The sequence below is a fragment of the Balaenoptera musculus genome, chromosome 13, assembly GCF_009873245.2.
Source record: "Balaenoptera musculus isolate JJ_BM4_2016_0621 chromosome 13, mBalMus1.pri.v3, whole genome shotgun sequence".
NCBI classification, from domain to species: domain Eukaryota; kingdom Metazoa; phylum Chordata; class Mammalia; order Artiodactyla; family Balaenopteridae; genus Balaenoptera; species Balaenoptera musculus.
The window spans coordinates 4,755,816-4,776,490 of record NC_045797.1 but is presented as its reverse complement, the minus strand read 5'-3'; the positions used below and the strand labels follow the sequence as shown (position 1 = coordinate 4,776,490).

The window sequence follows — 20,675 nt, the reverse complement described above, 5'->3', positions numbered from 1 at the left end:
AATATAAGATTCTTCTGTGACCACATGATTGTCACAAATGAATTGATATCGGAGTGTTTCAGGGAGTAAGATGATAGGATTCTTGAAACGGAGATTATTGAAGCATGTCAAATACTAGTAATGGCAGGTGTAGGAATAAATGCCTGAGGTAGGCGTGGAAGTCAAGACATTTGGAAGAGAGGAAGTTAAAGAATGGAGAGACCAGGGTGTTCCATGGATCATCTATGTGAATACTAAAATTACCAAGAATCAAAACAGGGAGGGTTATGGTGAGCATAAGAATAAGTGGGCGGTTAAACTCTTCAGAGAATGTGAAACTGAGAGGAGCCCTGCGGGGCTTTCCCAGGAACAGACTCCTGTGTCCTCCGCCTCTTGTTTGTAGAGCTTTAGCTTCCTAGGCTTTCCCTGAGTTCCAAAGAACAAATTTAATCAGAGAAGCAAAAAAATGCAAAAACAAAGGAAAGCAGTCAAGCAAGACAAAATAATAATAGTTTAGCCATAAAATTAAGTGAAGGACTTTTAGTTCCTCCTCAAGGGCTAGTTATTTTGCAGATACTAAAGCCCCCACCAGGTGGAGAAAGTTAACTGCAAGCTGACCACCAGCATGTGGACCTCAGACACTTTGGAACCAGAAGGTTGACGATTGAGATTTCCAAAACATGACCCTGTTACCTCACCGTCAGCCAATCAGAGAATTGTACATGGGCTGATCTTATACCCTGAGACTCTCTCCCTTCACTTTATCTTTAAAAACCCTTCCCTGATAGCCACCAGGGAATTCAGGTCTTTGGAGCACAAGCTGCCTGTTCTCCTTGCTTGGTACCCTGCAATGAATGCTGTTCTTTCCTTCACCACAACCTGGTATAAGTAGACTGGTTTTGCTGTATGTAGACCCAAGTTCTGTTCAGTAACAAATGCAGCAGTGTGACCAGGGGTTTGGGGACAACCTCAGCAAGGTGAGTAATGGGTGGTATTACAGGGTGAGGACATGCTATTCAAAGCTGGGGGTTTTTAGGGAGGAGGGAGTATAATGGCTGGAAATCAGTGGCTCAAGGGGTCTGGGAGAGAAAACAACCAGAATTTAAGTGGGCTGTTAGGGAAACAATGTCCTCGGGAGAGAGTCAAATAGCAACAGTGAGAAAGGGGTAAGAAAGTCCAGGGAAGAGTTTGAAGATATGACAAATGATCAATTTAACCATCTACAAATGAGGTTAGAAAAAAATTAATTAAAATTCAGAGAAATCCCTCTGGGAGACATCCCCAAGTCTGCGGTTTGGCTAAGAGCCCATCTCCTATGGTCCACTGTGCATACCTCTATTTAGCATTTATCATCTAAGAAATGATCTTCAGAGGTCCAGTCCCTCTTTGACCAGCCTAACTGTTCACAGTTACCAGCAAGAGATCTTGCCTATAGTAGATGGTTAGCAAATGTTTGTTAGACTGGACTTATTACTGTGCACTGTAATTATTTACCTTTCCCCCCAAATATGAGCTCTTTGAGGGTAGGGCGTGTGAATTTTATTTATCCTTGTATCATATTTCTGATACAATAATAGACACATAAAATGCTTGGAACCATGAATGCACAGAATAGATTCATTTTTATGTCTCCCAGCAATTTACTCCAAGTGAAATAGAATTCATTTATCCACCGGTAATATTATATGTTTCAGTTATTTATTGCTATCTAACAAATCACCCCGAAACTTAGTTGCTTAAACATTGACGGTTTGTTATTTCTCACAATTCTGCAATCTAGGTTGGGGTCCATTGGACCATTTTTCTGCTCCATGTGGTGTCTGCTGGGGCTGGAACATCTAATATATTCTTCACTCACATGTGTAGACTAAGATGGTTGGAGCAACTGGAGTATGACCAGACAGCTCACTCTCTCTCTCTCCTCATGTTTTTACAACTAGCTTTTACAGCTACTTGAGCTTCCTTACAGCAAGGTGATCTCAGAACATTTGGACAAGAAATATTGTATCTGGCCTCCAAGAGAAAGCTGAAGACCTTTAAAAAACTAGATCCAGATGGGCACTTCCACTGCATTTTGTTGGTCAAAGCAAGTCACAAATTCAACCTAGATTCAAGAACAGGAACAATAGACTCCACCTCTGGACATGAAGAATGCACATGAAGGACCAGAGGAACTGATGGCAGCCATTTTTGGAGACTACCCCCACAATGCCTGTAGGAGGGTATTCTGTCTCCTGCAAACCCTATCCAAACTCGATTAAAGTGATCAAACTGGCTTTGGAAATCACCTCTCTAAACAACTTTAGACTCAACTTCAAGGTCTGCATCAGGATATCTGAAGCTTCAGAAGGATAGCTCCCACAACCCAACTCACTTGAATCCAGTTCAATTCAATAGGTATTGAATACCGGTCATAGACAACCCCTTACATTTAGCCTTTTCCTTCCATCTTAGCCACATCTCTTCCCAGGTCTCTTGCCTTTATTCTTTTTTTTTACCATTCATCTTCCATGGATTTTATTTATTTATTTTTTAAACATCTTTATGGAGTATAGTTGCTTTACAATGTTGTGTTAGTTTCTGCTGTATAACAAAGTGAATCAGCTATATGCATATGTATATCCCCATATGCCCCCCACTTGCATCTCCCTCCCACCCTCCATATCCCACCCCTCTAGGTGGTCACAAAGCACCTAACTGATTTCCCTGTGCTATGCAGCTGCTTCCCACTAGCTATCTATTTTACATTTGGTAGTGTATATATGTCAGTGCTACTCCCTCACTTCTTCCCAGCTTACACTTCCCCCTCCCCATGTCCTCAAGTCCATTCTCTACGTCTGCGTCTTTATTCCTGTCCTGCCCCTAGGTTCATCAGGACCATTTTCTTTTTAGATTCCATATGTACACTTTAGCATACAATTTCATTTCATTTCATTTTATGGCTGAGTAATATTCTACTGTGTATATGTGCCACATCTTCTTTATCCATTCATTTGTCAGTGGACACTTAGGCTGCTTCCATGTCCTGGCTATTGTAAATAGTGATGCAGTGAACATTATGGTACATGACTCTTCTTGAATTATGGTTTTCTCAGGGTATATGCCCAGTAGTGGGATTGCTGAGTGATACAGTAGTTCTATTTTTAGTTTTTTAAGGAACCTCCATACTGTTCTCAATAGTGGCTGTATCAATTTACATCCCCACCAACAGTGCAAGAGGCTTCCCTTTTCTCCACACCCTCTCCAGCATTTATTGTTTGTAGATTTTTTTTTTTAATTTTATTTATTTATTTATTTATTTATTTATTTATGGCTGTGTTGGGTCTTTGTTTCTGTGTGAGGGCTTTCTCTAGTTGTGGCAAGTGGGGGCCACTCTTCATTGCGGTGCGCGGACCTCTCACTACCATGGCCTCTCCCGCTGCGGAGCACAGGCTCCAGACGCACAGGCTCAGCAATTGTGGCTCGTGGGCTTAGTCGCTCCGCGGCATGTGGGATCCTCCCAGACCAGGGCTCGAACCCGTGTCCCCTACATTGGCAGGCAGATTCCCAACCACTGCGCCACCAGGGAAGCCCTGTAGATTTTTTGATGATGGCCATTCTGACTGGTGTGAGGTGATACCTCATTGTGGTTTTGATTTGCTTTTCTCTACTGATTATTGATGTTGAGCATCCTTTCATGTGTTTGTTGGCAATCTGTATATCTTCCTTGGAGAAATGTCTGTTTGGGTTTTCCACCCATTTTTGGATTGGGTTGTTTGTTTTTTGATATTGAGCTGCATGACCGCTTGGATATTTTGGAGATTAATCCTTTGTCAGTTGCTTCATTTGCAAATATTTTCTCCCATTCTGAGGGTTGTCTTTTCATCTTGTTTATGGTTCCCTTTGCTATGCAAAACCTTTTAAGTTTCATTAGGTCCCATTTGTTTGTTTTTGTTTTTATTTCCATTACTCTAGGAGGTGGGTCAAAAAGGATTTTGCTGTGATTTGTCATCGAGTGTTCTGCATATGTCATAGAGTGTTCTGCCTATGTTTTCCTCTAAGAGCTTTTTTTTTTTAAGATCTTTATTGAGTATAATTGCTTTACAATGGTGTGTTGGTCTCTGCTTTATAACAAAGTGAATCAGCTATACATATACATATATCCTCATATCTCCTTGTCATGCATCTCCCTCCCACCCTCTGTAACCCACCACTCTAGGTGGTCACAAAGCACAGAGCTGATCTACCTGTGCTGTGCAGCTGCTTCCCACTAGCTATCTATTTTACATTTGGTAGTGTATATATGTCAGTGCTACTCCCTCACTTAGTCCCAGCTTACCCTTCCCCCTCCCCATGTCCTCAAATCCATTCTCTACATCTGCGTCTTTATTTCTGTTCTGCCCCTATGTTCTTCAGAACCTTTTTTTTTTTAGATTCCATATATATGTGTTAGCATACAGTATTTGTTTTTCTCTTTCTGACTTACTTCACTCTGTATGACTGACTCTAACTCCATCCACCTCACTACAAATAACTCCATTTTGTTTCTTTTTATGGCTGAGTAACATTCCATTGTATATATGTGCCACATCTTCTTTATCCATTCATCTGTTGATGGACACTTAGGTTGCTTCCATGTCCTGGCTATTGTAAATAGAGCTTCAGTGAACATTGCAGTACATGACTCTTTTTAAATTATGGTTTTCTCAGGGTATATGCCCAGTAGTGGGATTGTTGCGTCCTATGGTTGTTCTATTTTTAGTTTTTTAAGGAATCTCCATACTGTTCTTCATAGTGGCTGTATCAATTTACATTCCCACCAACAGTGCAAGAGGGTTCCCTTTTCTCCACACCCTCTCCAGCATTTATTGTTTGTAGATTTTTTGATGATGGCCATTCTGACCGGTGTGAGATGATATCTCATTGTAGTTTGGATTTTCATATCTCTAATGATTAGTGATGTTGAGCATCCTTTCATGTGTCTGTTGGCAATCTGTATATCTTCTTTGGAGAAATGTCTATTTAGGTCTTCTGCCCATTTTTGGATTGGGTTGTTTGTTTTTTTGATATTAAGCTGCATGTGGTGCTTGTAAATTTTGGAGATTAATCCTTTGTTAGTGGCTTCATTTGCAAATATTTTCTCCCATTCTGAGGGCTTTCTTTTTGTTTTGTTTATGTTTTCCTTTGCTGTGCAAAAGACTTTTAAGTTTCACTAGGTCCCATTTGTTTACTTTTGTTTTTATTTCCATTTCTCTAGGAGCTGGGTCAAAAAGGACCTTGCTGTTATTTATGTCATGGAGTGTTCTGCTTGTGTTTTCCTCTAAGAGTTTGATAGTGTCTGGTCTTACATTTAAGTCTTTAACCCATTTTGAGTTTATTTTTGTGTATGGTGTTAGGGAGTGTTCTAATTTCATTCTTTTCCATGTAGCTGTGCAGTTTTCCCAGCACCACTTATTGAAGAGGCTGTCTTTTCTCCATTGTATATTCTTGCCTCCTTTATCAAAGATAAGGTGACCATACGTGCATGGGTTTATCTCTGGGCTTTCGAACCTGTTCCATTGATCTATGTTTCTGTTTTTGTGCCAGTACCATACTTTCTTGATTACTGTAGTTTTGTAGTATAGTCTGAAGTCCAGGAGCCTGATTTCTCCAGCTCCATTTTTCTTTCCCAAGATTGCTTTGGCTATTTGGGGTCTTTTGTTTTTCCATACAAATTGTGAAAATTTTTGTTCTAGTTCTGTGAAAAATGCCATTGGTAATTTGACAGGGATTGCACTGAATCTGTAGATTGCTTTGGGTAGTATAGTCATTTTCACAATGTTGATTCTTCCAATCCAAGAACATGGTATATCTCTCCATCTGTTTGTATCATCTTTTCTTTCATCAATGTCTTACAGTTTTCTGCATACAAATCTTTTGCCTCCTTAGGTAGGTTTATTCCTAGGTATTTTATTCTTTTTGTTGCAATGGTAAATGCGAGTGTTTCCTTAATTTCTCTTTCAGATTTTTCATCGTTCATGTATAGGAATGCAAGAGATTTCTGTGCATTAATTTTGTATCCTGCTACTTTGCCAAATTCATTGATTAGCTCTAGTAGTTTTCTGGTAGCATCTTTAGGATTCTCTATGTGTAGTATCATGTCATCTGCAAACAATGACAGTTTTACTTCTTCTTTTCTGATTTGGATTCCTTTTATTTCTTTTTCTTCTCTGATTGCCATGGCCAAAACTATGTTGAATAATAGTGAGAGTGGGCACCCTTGTCTTGTTCCTGATCATACAGGAAATGTTTTCAGTTTTTCACCATTGAGAATGATGTTGGCTGTGGGTTTCTCATATATGGCCTTTAATATGTTGAGGTAGGTTCCCTCTATGCCCACTTTCTGGAAAGTTTTTATCATAAATGGATGTTGAATTTTGTCAAAAGCTTTTTCTGCATCTATTGAGATTATCATATGGTTTTTATCCTTCAGTTTGTTAACATGGTGTATCACATTGATTGATTTGTGTATATTGAAGAATCCTTGCATTCCTGGAATAAACCCCACTTGATCATGGTGTATGATCCTTTTAATGTGCTGTTGGATTCTGTTTGCTAGTATTTTGTTGAGGATTTTTGCATCTATGTTCATCAGTGATATTGGCCTGTAGTTTTCTTTTTTGTGACATCTTTGTCTGGTTTTGGTATCATTGTGATGGTGGCCTCATAGAATGAGTTTGGGAGTGTTCCTCCCTCTGCTATATTTTGGAAGAGTTTGAGAAGGATAGGTGTTAGCTCTTTTCTAAATATTTGATAGAATTCACCTGTGAAGCCATCTGGTCTTGGACTTTTGTTTGTTGGAAGGTTTTTAATCACAGTTTCAATTTCAGTGCTTGTGATTGGTCTGTTTACATTTTCTGTTTCTTCCTGGTTCAGGCTCGGTACGTTGCGCTTTTCTAAGAGTGTGTCCATTTCTTCCAGGTTGTCCATTTTATTGGCATATAGTTGCTTGTAGTAATCTCTCATGATCCTTTGTATTTCTGCAGTGTCAGTTGTTACTTCTTTTTCATTTATAATTCTGTTGATTTGAATCTTCTCCCTTTTTTTCTTGATGAGTCTGGCTAATGGATTCTCAACTTTGTTTATCTTCTCAGAGAACCAGCTTTTAGTTTTATTGATCTTTGTTATTGTTCCTTCATTTCTTGTTCATTTATTTCTGACCTGGTCTTTATGATTTCTTTCCTTCTGCTAACTTTGGAGGTTTTTTTTGTTGTTCTTCTTCTTTCTCTAATTGCTATAGGTGTAAGTTTTGGTTTTTTATTTGAGATTTTTCTTGTTTCTTGAGGTAGGATTGTATTGCTGTAAACTTCCCTCTTAGAACTGCTTTTGCTGTATCCCATAGGTTTTGAGTCATGTTTTCATTGTCATTTGTTTCTAGGTATTTTTTGATTTCCCTTTGATTTCTTCAGTGATCTCTTGGTTATTTAGTAGCATATTGTAAAGCCTCCATGTGTTTGTATTTTTTACAGTTTTTTCCTGTAATTGATATCTAGTCTCATAGCGTTGTGGTCAGAAAAGATACTTGATACGATTTCAATTTTCTTAAATTTACTACAGCTTGATTTGTGACCCAAGATATGAGCTATCCTGGAGAATATTCCACGAGCACTTGAGAAGAAAGTGTATTCTGTTTTTTTTGGATGAAATATCCTATAAATATCAATTAAGTCCATCTGGTCTAATGTGTCATTTAAAGCTTGTGTTTCCTTATTTATTTTTGTTTTGGATGATCTGTCCATTGGTGAAAGTGGGGTCTTAAAGACTTCGACTATTATTGTGTTACTGTCGATTTCCCCTTTTATGGCTGTTAGCATTTGCCTTATGTATTGAGGTGCTCCTATGTTAGGTGCATAAATATTTACAATTGTTATATCTTCTTCTTGGATTGATCCCTTGATCATTATGTAGTTTCCTTCTTTGTCTCTTGTAATAGTCTTTATTTTGAAGTCTATTTTGTCTGATATGAGTATTGTTACTTCATCTTTCTTTTGATTTCCATTTGCATGGAATATCTTTTTCCATTCCCTCACTTTCAGTCTGTATGTGCCCCTAGGTCTGAAGTGGGTCTCTTGTAGACAGCACATATACAGGTCTTGTTTTTGTATCCATTCAACCAGTCTGTGTCTTTTGATTGGAGCATTTAATCCATTTACATTTAAGGTAAGTATTGATATGTATGTTCCTATTACCATTTTCTTAATTGTTTTGGGTTTGTTTTTCTAGGTCTTTTCCTTCTCTTGTGTTTCCTGCCTAGAGAAGTTCCTTTAGCATTTGTTGTAAAGCTGGTTTGGTGGTGCTGAATTCTCTTAACTTTTGCTTGTCTGTAAAGCTTTTAATTTCTCTGTTGAATCTGAATGAGATCCTTGCTGGGTAGAGTAATCTTTGTTGTAGGTTTTTCCCTTTCATCACTTTAAATATATCCTGCCACTCCCTTCTCGCTTGCAGAGTTTCTGCTGAAAGATCAGCTGTTAACTTTATGGGGATTCCCTTGTATTTTATTTGTTGCTTTTCGTATTTTTTCTTTGTATTTAATTTTTGATAGTTTGATTAATACGTGTCTTGGTGTGTTTCTCCTTGGATTTATCTTGTATGCGACTCTCTGCACTTCCTGGACTTGATTGACTATTTCCTTTCCCATGTTAGGGAAATTTTTGACTATAATCTTTTCAAATATTTTCTCAGACCCTTTCTTTTTCTCTTCTTCTTCTGAGACCCCTATAATTCAAATGTTGGTGCGTTTAATGTTGTCCCAGAGGTCTCTGAGACTGTCCTCAATTCTTTTCATTCTTTTTTCTTTATTCTGGTCTGTGGCACTTATTTCCACTATTTTTTTTTTCCAGGTCACTTATCTGTTCTTCTGCCTCAATTATTCTGCTATTGATCCCATCTAGAGTATTTTTAATTTCATTTATTGTATTTTTCACCATTGTTTGCTCTTTAGTTTCTCTAGGTCCTTGTTAAATGTTTCTTGTATTTTCTCCATTCTATTTCTGTGATTTTGAATCATCTTTACTGTCATTACTCCGAATTCTTTTCCAGGTAGACTGCCTATTTCCTCTCCATTTGTTTGGTCTGGTGGGTTTTTACCTTGCTCCTTCATCTGCTGTATGTTTCTCTGTCTTCTCATTTTGTTTAATTTACTGTGTTTGGGGTCTCCTGTTCCCAGGCTGCAGGTTTAGAGTTCCCATTATTTTAAGTGTCTGCCCCTGTCACAGACACGCAGTGTGTGAAGTTGGTTGAGTAGCTTTTGTAGGCTTCCTGGTGGAGGGGACGGGTGCCTGTGTTCTGGGGGGTGGGGTTGGATCTTGTCCTTCTGGTGGGCAGGACGCAGCCGGTGGTGTGTTTTGGGGTGTCTGTGAACTTAGTATGACTTTATCCTGCCTTTATTCTTATCACTGTGTTGCTCTCACGTGACTCCATAAGCCTGGAGCTTCATGTGCCTGGAATATCGTTCAGCTGCTCCCTATGACCTGTGTTGAAATAGGCCTGTAAAAAACCTCATATCCTCTTGGAATCCTAGATAGATTCGTGACCCAGGGCAGATATATTTTTTTGGTTCATTCCTAGTTATAAATGCTCTCTTCCACCTCAGGGAAACACTCATTTTGCCTTCATCCCAAAGCAAATGTAGTCTTCTTTTGTATTTTATGTTATCCTCTAGTTATGTGTAGAAGCAGCCCTGGAGCATTCATATGTTCAGATGAGTCAGCTTTATCTTTGTTAGAATATCAGCCTCTTGAGGATGGGTGATATCTAGGCTTAACCAAGTTGCTTTCTAGATAAAGCTCTTTCTGACCCGTGTGGTCTCAGAGTGTCCTAAGGTTCTTATTAAGTGATTTGATTTGTTCTATCAAAGGAACAGTGGGGTTCTTAATTATATGTTATATTTTGAATCTTTGTTTTAATAAAGAGGTACCAAAAAATCTTGGTGATTTCAGAGTTTAAATTTATTTCCCTGTCTGTATCAATAAATTATTGTTTCAAATAAATGGTGTTAGAGAGATGTTTTTTACTTTTTCAGAATTAAAAAAATGTTAATCCCACGAAAAGCTTTAGGTTATATCATAAAGGTTACATTTTTGGGAGTTAGTTTTACAAAACGAAAAAAAAACCAAAAAAAACACCCAAAACCCACAGTTGAGAAACTGTTGAGTGCTAATAATCTTTACCGGAAATTCCTGTAAAGGAAGTAGGATTACTCACTCTTTCAACTAAACCTAACCACATACCTTATCTAGTCAAGGAGGTTGGTCTGGGGAGAGTTTTAGATGCTTCATCTTCAGGTCATTTCCTTCTACTTATAGAGGTCATTAATTTGATTTTCCTCTGTGTGACCATGAATTTGACCATGTCAGTGGTCATTTACAAAATACTAAAGGTTTTCCTTTTTTTTTTTCTCCAGGTTTAGCTCATTATTTACAAACTTGTGTGAGTTACATGTATTTTCTCCATTTATCTCTCTGGCTAGGAAGAGATATTGTAGACCTCTTTGAAAATGGATATTCTCACATGCTCATCTTCAGATAGAAAAGCCGGCAGTCACTGAAAGAAAGACTTGAAGTTTCTTTCTCTTTTTCAATGTCTTAAGGACAGGAAATACAGGTAAGACAATGGTACATATTTTTTTCCACTAGATTTCCTAACCAGCAAATATAAGTTGAGAAAAGAACTTAAATCATTTTCAAAATGGATTGCTAACACTATTCTTTTTCATAAACTATTTGTACTAATAAATTTGCTACCTAATTAGCAAATTTTACATCTCCACATATATGGAGACTTTATAAAAAAACAAAACCTGGTGGTTATGAAATAAACCTATCTACAGTGCTTTGAGCATTTTGTGGGAAAGGTGGAGAGCAGAGGGGTTCAAAATGTTTGCTGACTCAGCCATAAAAAGAAACAAAATTGGGTCATTTGTAGAGACGTGGATGGACGTAGAGGCTGTAATACAGAGTGAAGTAAGTCAAAAAGAGAAAAACAAATATCGTATATTAATGCATATATGTGGAATATGAAAAAAAATTGGTATAGACGATCTTATTTACAAAGCAGAAATAGAGACACAGACATAGAGAACAAATATATGGATACCAACGGGAAAAGGTGGGGTGGTGGGGTGAATTGGGAGATTGGGATTGACATATATACACTATTGATACTATGTATAAAATAAATAACTAATGAGAACCTGCTGTATAGCACAGGGAACTCTACTCAGTGCTCTGTGGAGACCTAAATGGGAAGGAAATCCAAAAAAAGAGGGGATACATGTATACATATAGCTGATTCACTTTGCTGTACAGTAGACACTAACACAATATTGTAAAGAAACTATACTCCAATAAAAATTTAAAAAACAAAAAAGCAAACAAAAATAGAGGGCATAGATCGTACCTATAATATCTAGCATAGAGTTTGCCACATGACAAGAATTCGGCAAATAATTGTTGTACAAATGTGTATGACCAAGATTGGCAATTTAGTTTAGATTGGGTTTTGTTAAGCTATTCATATCTGTATTCCAGCGTCATCATTTTTTAAATGCATGACTTTGGACAATTTACTTCACCAAAAAAAAAAAAAAAAGTTTTTGCCGAATTTAAATGCTTATCTTGACTTGACTGTAAAATCTTTGAGAGCAGGAACTACACTCTTGATTTTCTGTAATTCCTAGACAATGGGATATAAAGCTACCATGGATCATGTGAGAACCATAATAATATTAGTTGAATTAAATAGTTGCTGTTACACCAGACCAAATGTTTACATGTACATGTGTTCCCTGGGTATAGTCATTGCTGATCTTATGGGAAATTGTCTTTAACTGTGGGATTCTCCTACCTGAGCCTCAGATTCCCTGTTGACACCTGCCTTCTCCACCTGCCTTTCCTCTTTTTCTCCTCCCACCAAAAGCTTTGGTCAGAAAAAATTTTAGTTCATCATCAACCAAAGATAGTTGAAGGTGTAGTCTTGACCAACTGATTGGGGGAATCTTCAACCTCTAACAAAAAAAATATGACTCTCAAAAAGCAGGTATGGATGCTGTTTTGGAGAAGAGACCCTTCAGATACTTGAAGTCACCCTTTTGAGCTCTTATCTCCTTTTGTGAGGTGACGGCATATGCTGATAGGAAAATCAGAGTCTCTGAGACCCTTTTCATATGGACATGAATTCCTCTTCTAATGCTTATAAGATGTGCAATTATCATTAATAGTGGGGACCACTCTTCAAGCAATGTGAGCCTTGGTGGTCCATCAGTGAAACAATAAGAACAACAACCATCTTCCCGAGTGCGACAGAAAGTATGTAAGAGAGCAGGACACCATTATATTCAGTGCCACCTGCCCGTTGATTTACTGCCAAGAACAGACCTGCAGCCTGGTTTGGTTAAGTTGCCCAGTGCTTGAAAACTGCTCGATAAATCACCTTGTGTGATTCCTTATGATTCTTGGAAGTGTTTTGGTGATGGTGGAATGAAAGGCATCACACAGACATCAAAAGACCTTAAAGAGGTAGATGTTGACAAACAATATCAGTTGTGTTATCCCACATCGATGGGGTTTCCAGAATGGGCTTGCTCTTGTGTTGCTCAGTTGCCAACAGTGTTGGTAATAGCTGCTATAACTTAGCACAGACCCATCTCCCCAAGGTCTATTCTTGTCCCTGAGCAGGGCTTCCCAGGCATGATCCCTGAATCACAGTGATTTCTCTGACACTTGTTTATAATGTAGAGTCCAATGTTCTTCTCCTTGAGAATCTGATTTAATATGACTTGGAGAGCCCAGATATCTGAATTTATAAAAAACATTCCGGGTGATTCTTGTAATGGAGATAATTTGAGAAACACAATCCCAGAGACAAAGCTGTAGCCTAGAAAAAACCCCAGGCAGCCTGAGGTCCTACGCCAGTAGGTGAGGGTATCATGGACAGAACATCTGACCACTCAAGGTTGGGACAGGAATTCCTGAGGCCTGGAGACTCCTGGGTGTCACAGTAAAAAATTTTCTATAGGCTTGGTAATTCAAACATGGAATCACAGAATGTTAGAGCTGAGATGATCTTAGAAATAAGAAAGTCCCATGATTCTCAAGTCAGGGAGCTTTAAAAAAAAAAATGCAGATTTTCCAGTTTAATCCCCAGAAGTTAGGACCCCCTAGCCCTAAGGTGGAGGAACAACTGATAACAGTCCAAATAATTTATTTTGCAGATAAAAAACCTGAAGTGCAGAGAGAGGCTAACTAGAGTCACACAGCAAGTTAATGGTTAAACTTAGGTTGATATGCATTTATTTTGACTTCTCCTGAGTTCTTTTGCATTTATTTGGACAACAGAATTGATACAATTTATGCATGAAGCTTTTCCTAGGATTTGGAGATAAGATTTCTGAAACAGGATCCCTTCTCTTAAGGAGCTCCCAACCTAGTGAGAGGACATGGTATATGAAATAACAATTTCACTATGGTGTGGATAAATTCTGAACAAGGACTTACTGAACTCCTGTGTGAGTCACGCCCTATCCCTTGAGAGAGTGTGCAGGCTGCAAGACAGGCTCAGTTCTGCTGGCATGGAGCTTTGGTTCTAGTTAGGGGAGAAGTTTATAAAACAAGATATTTTCCAGACAGTTGCGTGTGCTAAGACAAAATAATATAACATGAGTAATAAGAGAGATGGTTGCTGGCTGGTGCAGTGGTGAATAGAGAGGAGGAATGTCATTATGCACATGGTCAGTGGAGGTGTCTCTGAGGATGAGACACAAGATAAATCATGAGAGACACATATCGAGTCGTACGGGGTTTTGCATCTGATGCTTTGGAATGGACTCTTTATCTAGTGGGCAGTGGGGCTGGTGAGGTTATCAGCACAGAAATGACATCCTCAGGCTTGATTTTTAGGAAGATGCTTCCAGTGGCCGGAGATGGGGAGATTGACCCTTCAGGGGCTTTGTGGGCAAAGGAAGGGGAAGCAGGGGGTAGGGGGAGGTAGACCACATCTGAAAGGCAGTTGCTTATCCTAGGTCCTTGTTCCTAGACCACAGTCTTGGAAAGAAGAGCTACCCATTGTCACCAATGGGGATAAGTGATGCAGTGACTCTGGTCCCAGTCCGTGGCACTCTAGGTCCTCCACCATCTCATGAAGCCCTTTCTTGGCTGAGCACACCCTCCTCTCAGCGGGTCAGCAGCCAAGTGGAAACGTCCTGTACTTCTGGTCCCACCTGGGCACACTGGTCTGGAGAGACCTCCCAGAGTGTATGACTCTGTCTGCCTCCGTCCAAGACAATGTCTCTGTGGTTTTCGGGGTTTGTCTTTTCCTGCCTCCTCAGAGAAGTTTGTCCACACACGCTCTTCTCACTCTCACTTGCATTTGGCCTGCTACCCTGCCAGCTCATTCCCCTCATGGTGGAATCAAGTCAGCACAGGAGGAAACACCTCCCCGTCTTGTCTTCCGTGTGCAGTGTAGCCTGGGGAGGGCATGGCTCGTCCCCACTCCCCACCTTCCTTCCCGAATCCCTCGTCTCCATCACCTTAAACCCTCTGCACGTGCTGATCTGATCTATACGTGGCCAGACCTGGTGGAAACTAAGTCCTTCTTGTGCCCGACTTCTCTGCTTAGTGTCAGGGTGGTCTCTCTGTTCTGTTTCTTCTCTTCCCTTTGGGTTTATCCTTTTAAATTTTCCCTTGGCCCTGACTCACTTTTCCAGGCTGGTGTTCCTCCGGGAAGTCTATCTGCTCTCTCCTCGCAGCCTCCTGACTTCTCTCGCTGGAACTCTCCCCTGTGGATCCCCAAAGGCACCTCAAGCTCAATGTTTCTGTTAGAGAAACATAATTGTTGATCATTTATAGATATTAAAATTACTCCTTTCTGCATCTGAAGATGTTGGAGACATGGGGTGCTGTGTGTGTGTGTGTGTGTGTGTGTGTGTGTGTGTAAAAATGTTTGGAAATGAAGAATTTTATAAGTTGAGGAAAGTAAAGTATTTATTTGTGATAAAAGATGGAAGTTCCTGAAGAGAATGGTCCTGGGAAAGTCTGGGCGGAAGGAGTGGTTGCAGGAATGGCCAGTGAGCACAGGGGGCAGTGAAGAGAGGAATGTGCATGATGGTTAGATGTGTGTTTGTGGGCGTTGAGAGCGAGAGAGAGACAGGCAGACAGAGACAGAGACAGAGAGACAGACACAGAGGTTGAGAGAGAGAGAGAGGGAGAGATAGAGAGAGAGAGATTGATTTTTGTCAACTGCCCAAGAAACAGAGATGTTCTGGGAAGAAGACTTTTAAGGAGAACGTTCAGAGGGACCATATGATACTTAGTAAAATTTCTTTCTTTCTTTCTTTCTTTCTTTCTTTCTTTCTTTCTTTCTTTCTTTCTTTCTTTCTTTCTTTCTCTTTCTTTCTTTCTTTCTTTCTTTCTTTCTTTCTTTCTTTCTTTCTTTCCTTCCTTCTTTCTTTCTTTCTTTCCTTCTTCCCATTCCTTTCCTTCTCCCTCCCTCCCTCCCTCTCTTTCTCTTTTTTCCTTACTTTCCCTCTTTAATTTTTTCTTTTCTGTTATCACTGCATTTGTTTCTTTGTCGTATTTACCTGTCACTGTTTATTTGCATGTTTCTATTGGCGAAGACTTTTTACTTCACCAAATTTTACTCAGGCTCCTTGAGACCTCCCCTCAAATGGGCCTCAACCTTGGTCCCCATCCTGCCATCAGCCTGCCCAGCTCAGTCTTAGCAAAGAATTCTGTTAAGTCATCCTCTCATCCTTGATATCTGATTAAGTTCCTCATCTCCCAGGTTTGATATCTAAGCCCTTAATCCACCTTTAGCAAGAATCTTGTTGGTCATTTTGGTAAGAATTCCCCTCCCCTTTGATGGCTTCTCTTAGTAAATTTCCACCCCCTGATCCCTCCCCCTCCTCCCTAGCTTTAAATCCTCACCTGTCCTTGTTGTATTCTGAGTTGAGCTTGATCTTTCTCCCCTGTTGCAATAGTCTTGAACAAAATATTTCTTACTGTTTTAACAGATGTTAGAATAGTTTTTTCTTTAACATTGTTCTCCACACTGTGTCAGACCCTTGAGGACAGAGACTATACCATTTATTTTGTTCCCTGCCCACCCATCCCACTTAAAGGGCTTAAGACAGTATGGGGGTGTTTTAGGAGAAATTTGTTTAAAGTTCAGGGGTTAAATTACTTTATTTCTACAACCCCAAGAATAATGCCCAGGCTATTTTTATGATAGTGATAATAGTTCAGAACTCTAAGAGGCACAGATAAAGCTGTTCTATAGTGAAATTATTTGTATTTTCTGCTCAAAACAAAATTACGTAATAATTAAATATCACCCACTGCTATGGCTTGAATGTTTGTGTTTTCCCCAGATTTTTTTTTTTTACCATCCAGAAATTTTATTTAATTCCATTTGAAATAGTTCAGATTGCTAAACTTTACCCCACAGCTGCTTCCCCTCCAGCTATTTACAATGACATTTGAGTGGAATAAAATATTTTGGACATTCATAGTTTGTGACAAAACTTACCTATGTTAACAACAAATCATGGTAATTACAGACCTCATATTATATTAAATTGCTGTAGTACTGTAACCAACAGCAATAAATTTGTATTTTAAAACATGTTTATAAGTTGTCTTTTCATTAACAAAAGAAAATATTCCAAGACACTGGTAAACTGCAGAAATAGCCTTCCTATCTTTGCAATTCAAGATTCTGAGTTTAGAAGTTATAGTTTAAAATTTTTAAACGCAGTCAGAATAGTCTAGCTGTGTTTAAAGCTTCTGGTAAAAACCAATACGGTTTGTAGCGTCCACACCCAGCTCTAGACCTTTTTTTTTTTTCCTTTGGCCCACTAATGATCACGTTTTTCCATACAGCATTGAGTAAAAAGTTAAACTGTCATGCACGTCAAATTGCACGACAAAGTGTAAGTCAGTCTGGTGATGTCATATTTTACCAAAGGACTCTCTCCCCAGATTTATATGCTGAGAATCTAACCCCAAAGAGAATGGCATTGAGAGGTGGGACATTTAGGGGCTGCTTAGGTCTTGAGGGAAGAGCCCTCACGAATGGGATTTAGGGCCTTATAAAACAGACCCCAGTGAGATGGGTAGCCCATTCCCCCAGGTGAGGACACAGTGAGAAGGTGCCAATTATGAACCAGGAAAAGAGCCCTCACCAGAAGGCAACCATGCTGGTGCCTTTATCTTGGGCTTCCTAGACCCCAGAACTTTGAGAAATACATTTCTGTTGGATATAAACCATCCAGTCTTTGGTTTTCTGTTATGGCAACCTGAATGGACTAGGACACCCACCCAGCAACCTTATCTCTCCTCTATTGTAAATAGTTTGAAAGTTCCAACAGCCATCCTGTCAACAAGAGGGACAGAACCACCATGAACACAGCCCAGGGTGACCTTTCTTCCCTTTTATACTTCAGAGAATTGGTAGAAACGCCATCCAGTGACAACTTTTCCTGTCTTGTTTGGGGCACAAAGAGTCAAGCATCCTCTATTCTCTAACAGTTACTACAAATTAGCAACGTGCAGACATTCTCAAGTTTACACATGAGCTACCGCACTAGTTTCCCTAACTGGGGAGAACCTGACATTTTCATTCAACTTGGATGATCTTTTCAGGAAAACTTTCACTTAACTCTTTGCAAATTACCCATGAAAATATACGTACTAGGTCAGAACCTTGGGAAAAGAAAAAAAGGATTCTATGAAGAAATGGCATCAAAAGATCACACCGTATGGAGTGTAGGTGCAAGCAGTACCGTGAGTCTGAGATGTCCTTCCTCCTTTAGTTGTGTAAGAAGTGACATATGCAGGACCTGCCACACGCTGTTGAAAATACGACTCAAGTGTGGGCATGTGAAGGTTTTTGGGTAGGACCTGCCCTTTCAAAGCTTCCTGTGTGACTTGCGTTTTGATCACTGGTTCCGATTTCTTCATTTCCCATTTCTTGATTACAGAAATGAAGATGATCCTCAGGGTGGAGCCCAGAATTACAATGTCCTCCACTCTGGCAACAGAACAAATGTCCTGAAGCAATGACAAGACCCAGAGAGAACAATGCTTTATTTGAGCTGGATATTTCTTTGGCTTATCGCAGGAGGGAAAATTAAAGGATTTAATACTTCAGGTAGGGGTTTTTCACTTTTCAGGCTAACCTTGTGAGTTTTATGGTCCAAGTTTAAAGTGACAGGTATTCTGTGATACATCGGCAGCATGGCATAATAATATAGAACATTGTCTTTCTACTTTTAAGATGGGGGTAGGAGGAGAAATTATTGGGGTGGACAGCTTTCAGTTGATACCACGCAACAATGTGGAACTCAGTTACTATATCTGGGTGTTCAGTGGAAGCAGCTGAAGAGGAATTAAAGGTGGGTTGGCATGTTTAACAGGAAACCTCCGTTGCTACTTGTGATGCTGAAGACCAGTGGGAGGGAATTAGAACATGAACTTCTTTTCCCCACAGAATGGGAACCGTGAAGGAGAAAGACACCCAAGGGAGCTTAATCCCTTGTGAAACCAAGTACTCTTTGTAAATATGTTAGAATTCATCTAATGTGTTTCTGTGTTCCTTTGTTTATTGTGGTTTTCAGATTGCTCCACTGGAAAACTTCTTAAGACATACTCTGCAAGGTGTGGGGAGGAGTTTGTCTTATTTTGTGATTTTCCAGAGCCACAGAAATCCCATTTCTACCACAGAAGTCAACTCTCACCAACCCAAAGCTCTGAACACCTACCCTGCAGTGGTAGTAGGAACCTATCTGATGTCCAATGGTACCTACAACCTCAAAACGGAGATCCGCTAGTAGAAATTACTCGAAACTATCCTCACATCATCCAGGACAAGAGCACCCTTCATTTTTTGACCACAGAGATGAATAATGCTGGGTCATATATTTGTAGACCTAGGATTAGGTAAGTCCCAAGTACATTTTTATCTGAAAACATTACCAAATCCTTTACTATCTGGATATAACATCTGTGTTCACAGGACCTTCTTAACTTTCCTAGGAGCCCCCAGGATGAGGCCTGTTGTGTCAAGATGATCTTAGAAGTTAAACCCAAGACAAATATGTCCTGTGGGAGCTCCATATCACATGAACAACTCCTTCTTCTTGGTAGCATGGGTTCCATTTATTGCCCCAGTCTCAGCCCCCAAAGTGATACACAAAGTCCAGAGGTGACCTGGTACCAGGTAAGAATGACTTCACTGAAACTGATGCCAGAGTTTAGTTTTTATGGTAACATCTCCTTATGTAATTTATAGAAATGTGAGTCTGAATCTGAGCTCTAGAGTTTCCCAAAGACTGGCCTCACGCCTGCAGAGAAGACCTGACTTTCTAAAGCAGCTTTCCCCTAGGTAGCCACAGAGTCTGATGTTCCAGTTATTAGAACCATCCTTTTGATCAGTGCCAGAAAAATTTCTAAAATTCAAGTACATTACATGTGAGGTTAAGACATAAACTTATGAACACCCACTCATGCAGAAGACCAGATTTGTTCAATTTTACTGCCTTTGGAAAGCAAAGGGCATTGCTAGGGTGAAAGGAACACCCAACAAGCATGTCTTGAAGGGTTTCTGAAAGAAGTAGGAGACTGGAGTACTTTCCAAAGAGGACACCTCTGGAAAGACAGTTAAGGCAAGCACCTGGTGGCCTGGGTGACATGTGTCTTGCACAGGTGAGTCAGTGGGGAGGGAGGGCAGTGCTAAGAGAAAAAGGGAACAGGAATCAGGAAAAGACAAGTTTCAGAATGATTCTGAGTTATGAACCACATGTGAGTAAACTTCATAACAAAAACATTTCACATTTCCATTGTATTTTATAGTTTTTCTAAGTCCTAACAGATATATAAATGCCGCGTAAGCATCTCTTCCAAAGTCTGGGAATGTCAGTTGACCCAGGGTGATGGAATCTGGGAATAGAATTTAAATCGCCTCCTACATTTGGAATAATTGGCTTTTTAAATATTTATTTATTTATTTGGTAGTGTCAGGTCTTAGTTGTGGCAGGCAGGCTCCTTAGTTGCGGCTCACAGGCTCCTCAGTTGTGGCTCACCCCCTCCTTAGTTGTGGCACGTGAACTCTTAGTTGCGACATGCATGTAGGATCTAGTTCCTGGACCAGGGATCGAACCCAGGCCCCCTGTATTAGGAGGATGGAGTCTTAACCACTGCGCCACCAGGGAAGTCCCTATGATAATTGTTTGAAGTTCAATACTTTGTTTTAAGAAATCATGCAAAACTTTAAATTTGACTTCCAAAGATATCTGTTAATATAAAAATATCATTTTAAATTGCCCCTGATCAAAGTCCAGAAAGTGGCCCATGTTTATCTGTTGGCTTTTTGTACCTCAAAACTTAGCAATCAGAGTCTCCTGGAGGTAAAATTACCAATGGGTGAGACAATATTTCCTCACTTGATTCTCTTGAGATTCAGTGACAACTGGTGTTATTATGTCCCTTGTAGAAAGAAGCGTACAGGGAGGGTGAGTGTGTGCTTAAGGTCTCAATTTTATATTTTAAAATGACACTGAAATTGTGCTGCCCTCAATAAAATCCTAATTTAAGAAGCACCTTACTAATTATTAGAGAAGTGCAATCAAAACTACAATGAGGTACCGCCTCACACTGGTCAGAATGGCCATCATAAAAACGTCTACA

General features: G+C 39.7%; 2 protein-coding genes across 4 annotated transcripts in view; both read left to right on the top strand.

The window, feature by feature from the left end:
* The window catches only part of IL18R1 (interleukin 18 receptor 1), a 52,509-nt gene extending 46,915 nt beyond the window's left edge, over positions 1-5,594 (top strand). Inside the window, exon 13 of the transcript XR_005022494.1 lies at positions 5,583-5,594. The gene's annotated coding sequence lies outside the window, so the exon portion shown is untranslated. The remainder of the gene's footprint in view (positions 1-5,582) is intronic.
* A 4,939-nt stretch (positions 5,595-10,533) lies between these two features.
* Positions 10,534-20,675, top strand: part of LOC118906093 (interleukin 18 receptor accessory protein) — a 32,393-nt gene continuing 22,251 nt past the window's right edge. For all 3 annotated transcript variants that reach the window (XM_036873372.1, XM_036873371.1, XM_036873370.1), the window contains exons 1-4: positions 10,534-10,599; positions 17,972-18,141; positions 18,608-18,929; positions 19,026-19,209. In XM_036873372.1, the coding sequence (XP_036729267.1) occupies positions 18,072-18,141; positions 18,608-18,929; positions 19,026-19,209 (576 nt within the window). In that variant the 5' untranslated portion in view covers positions 10,534-10,599; positions 17,972-18,071. The remainder of the gene's footprint in view (positions 10,600-17,971; positions 18,142-18,607; positions 18,930-19,025; positions 19,210-20,675) is intronic.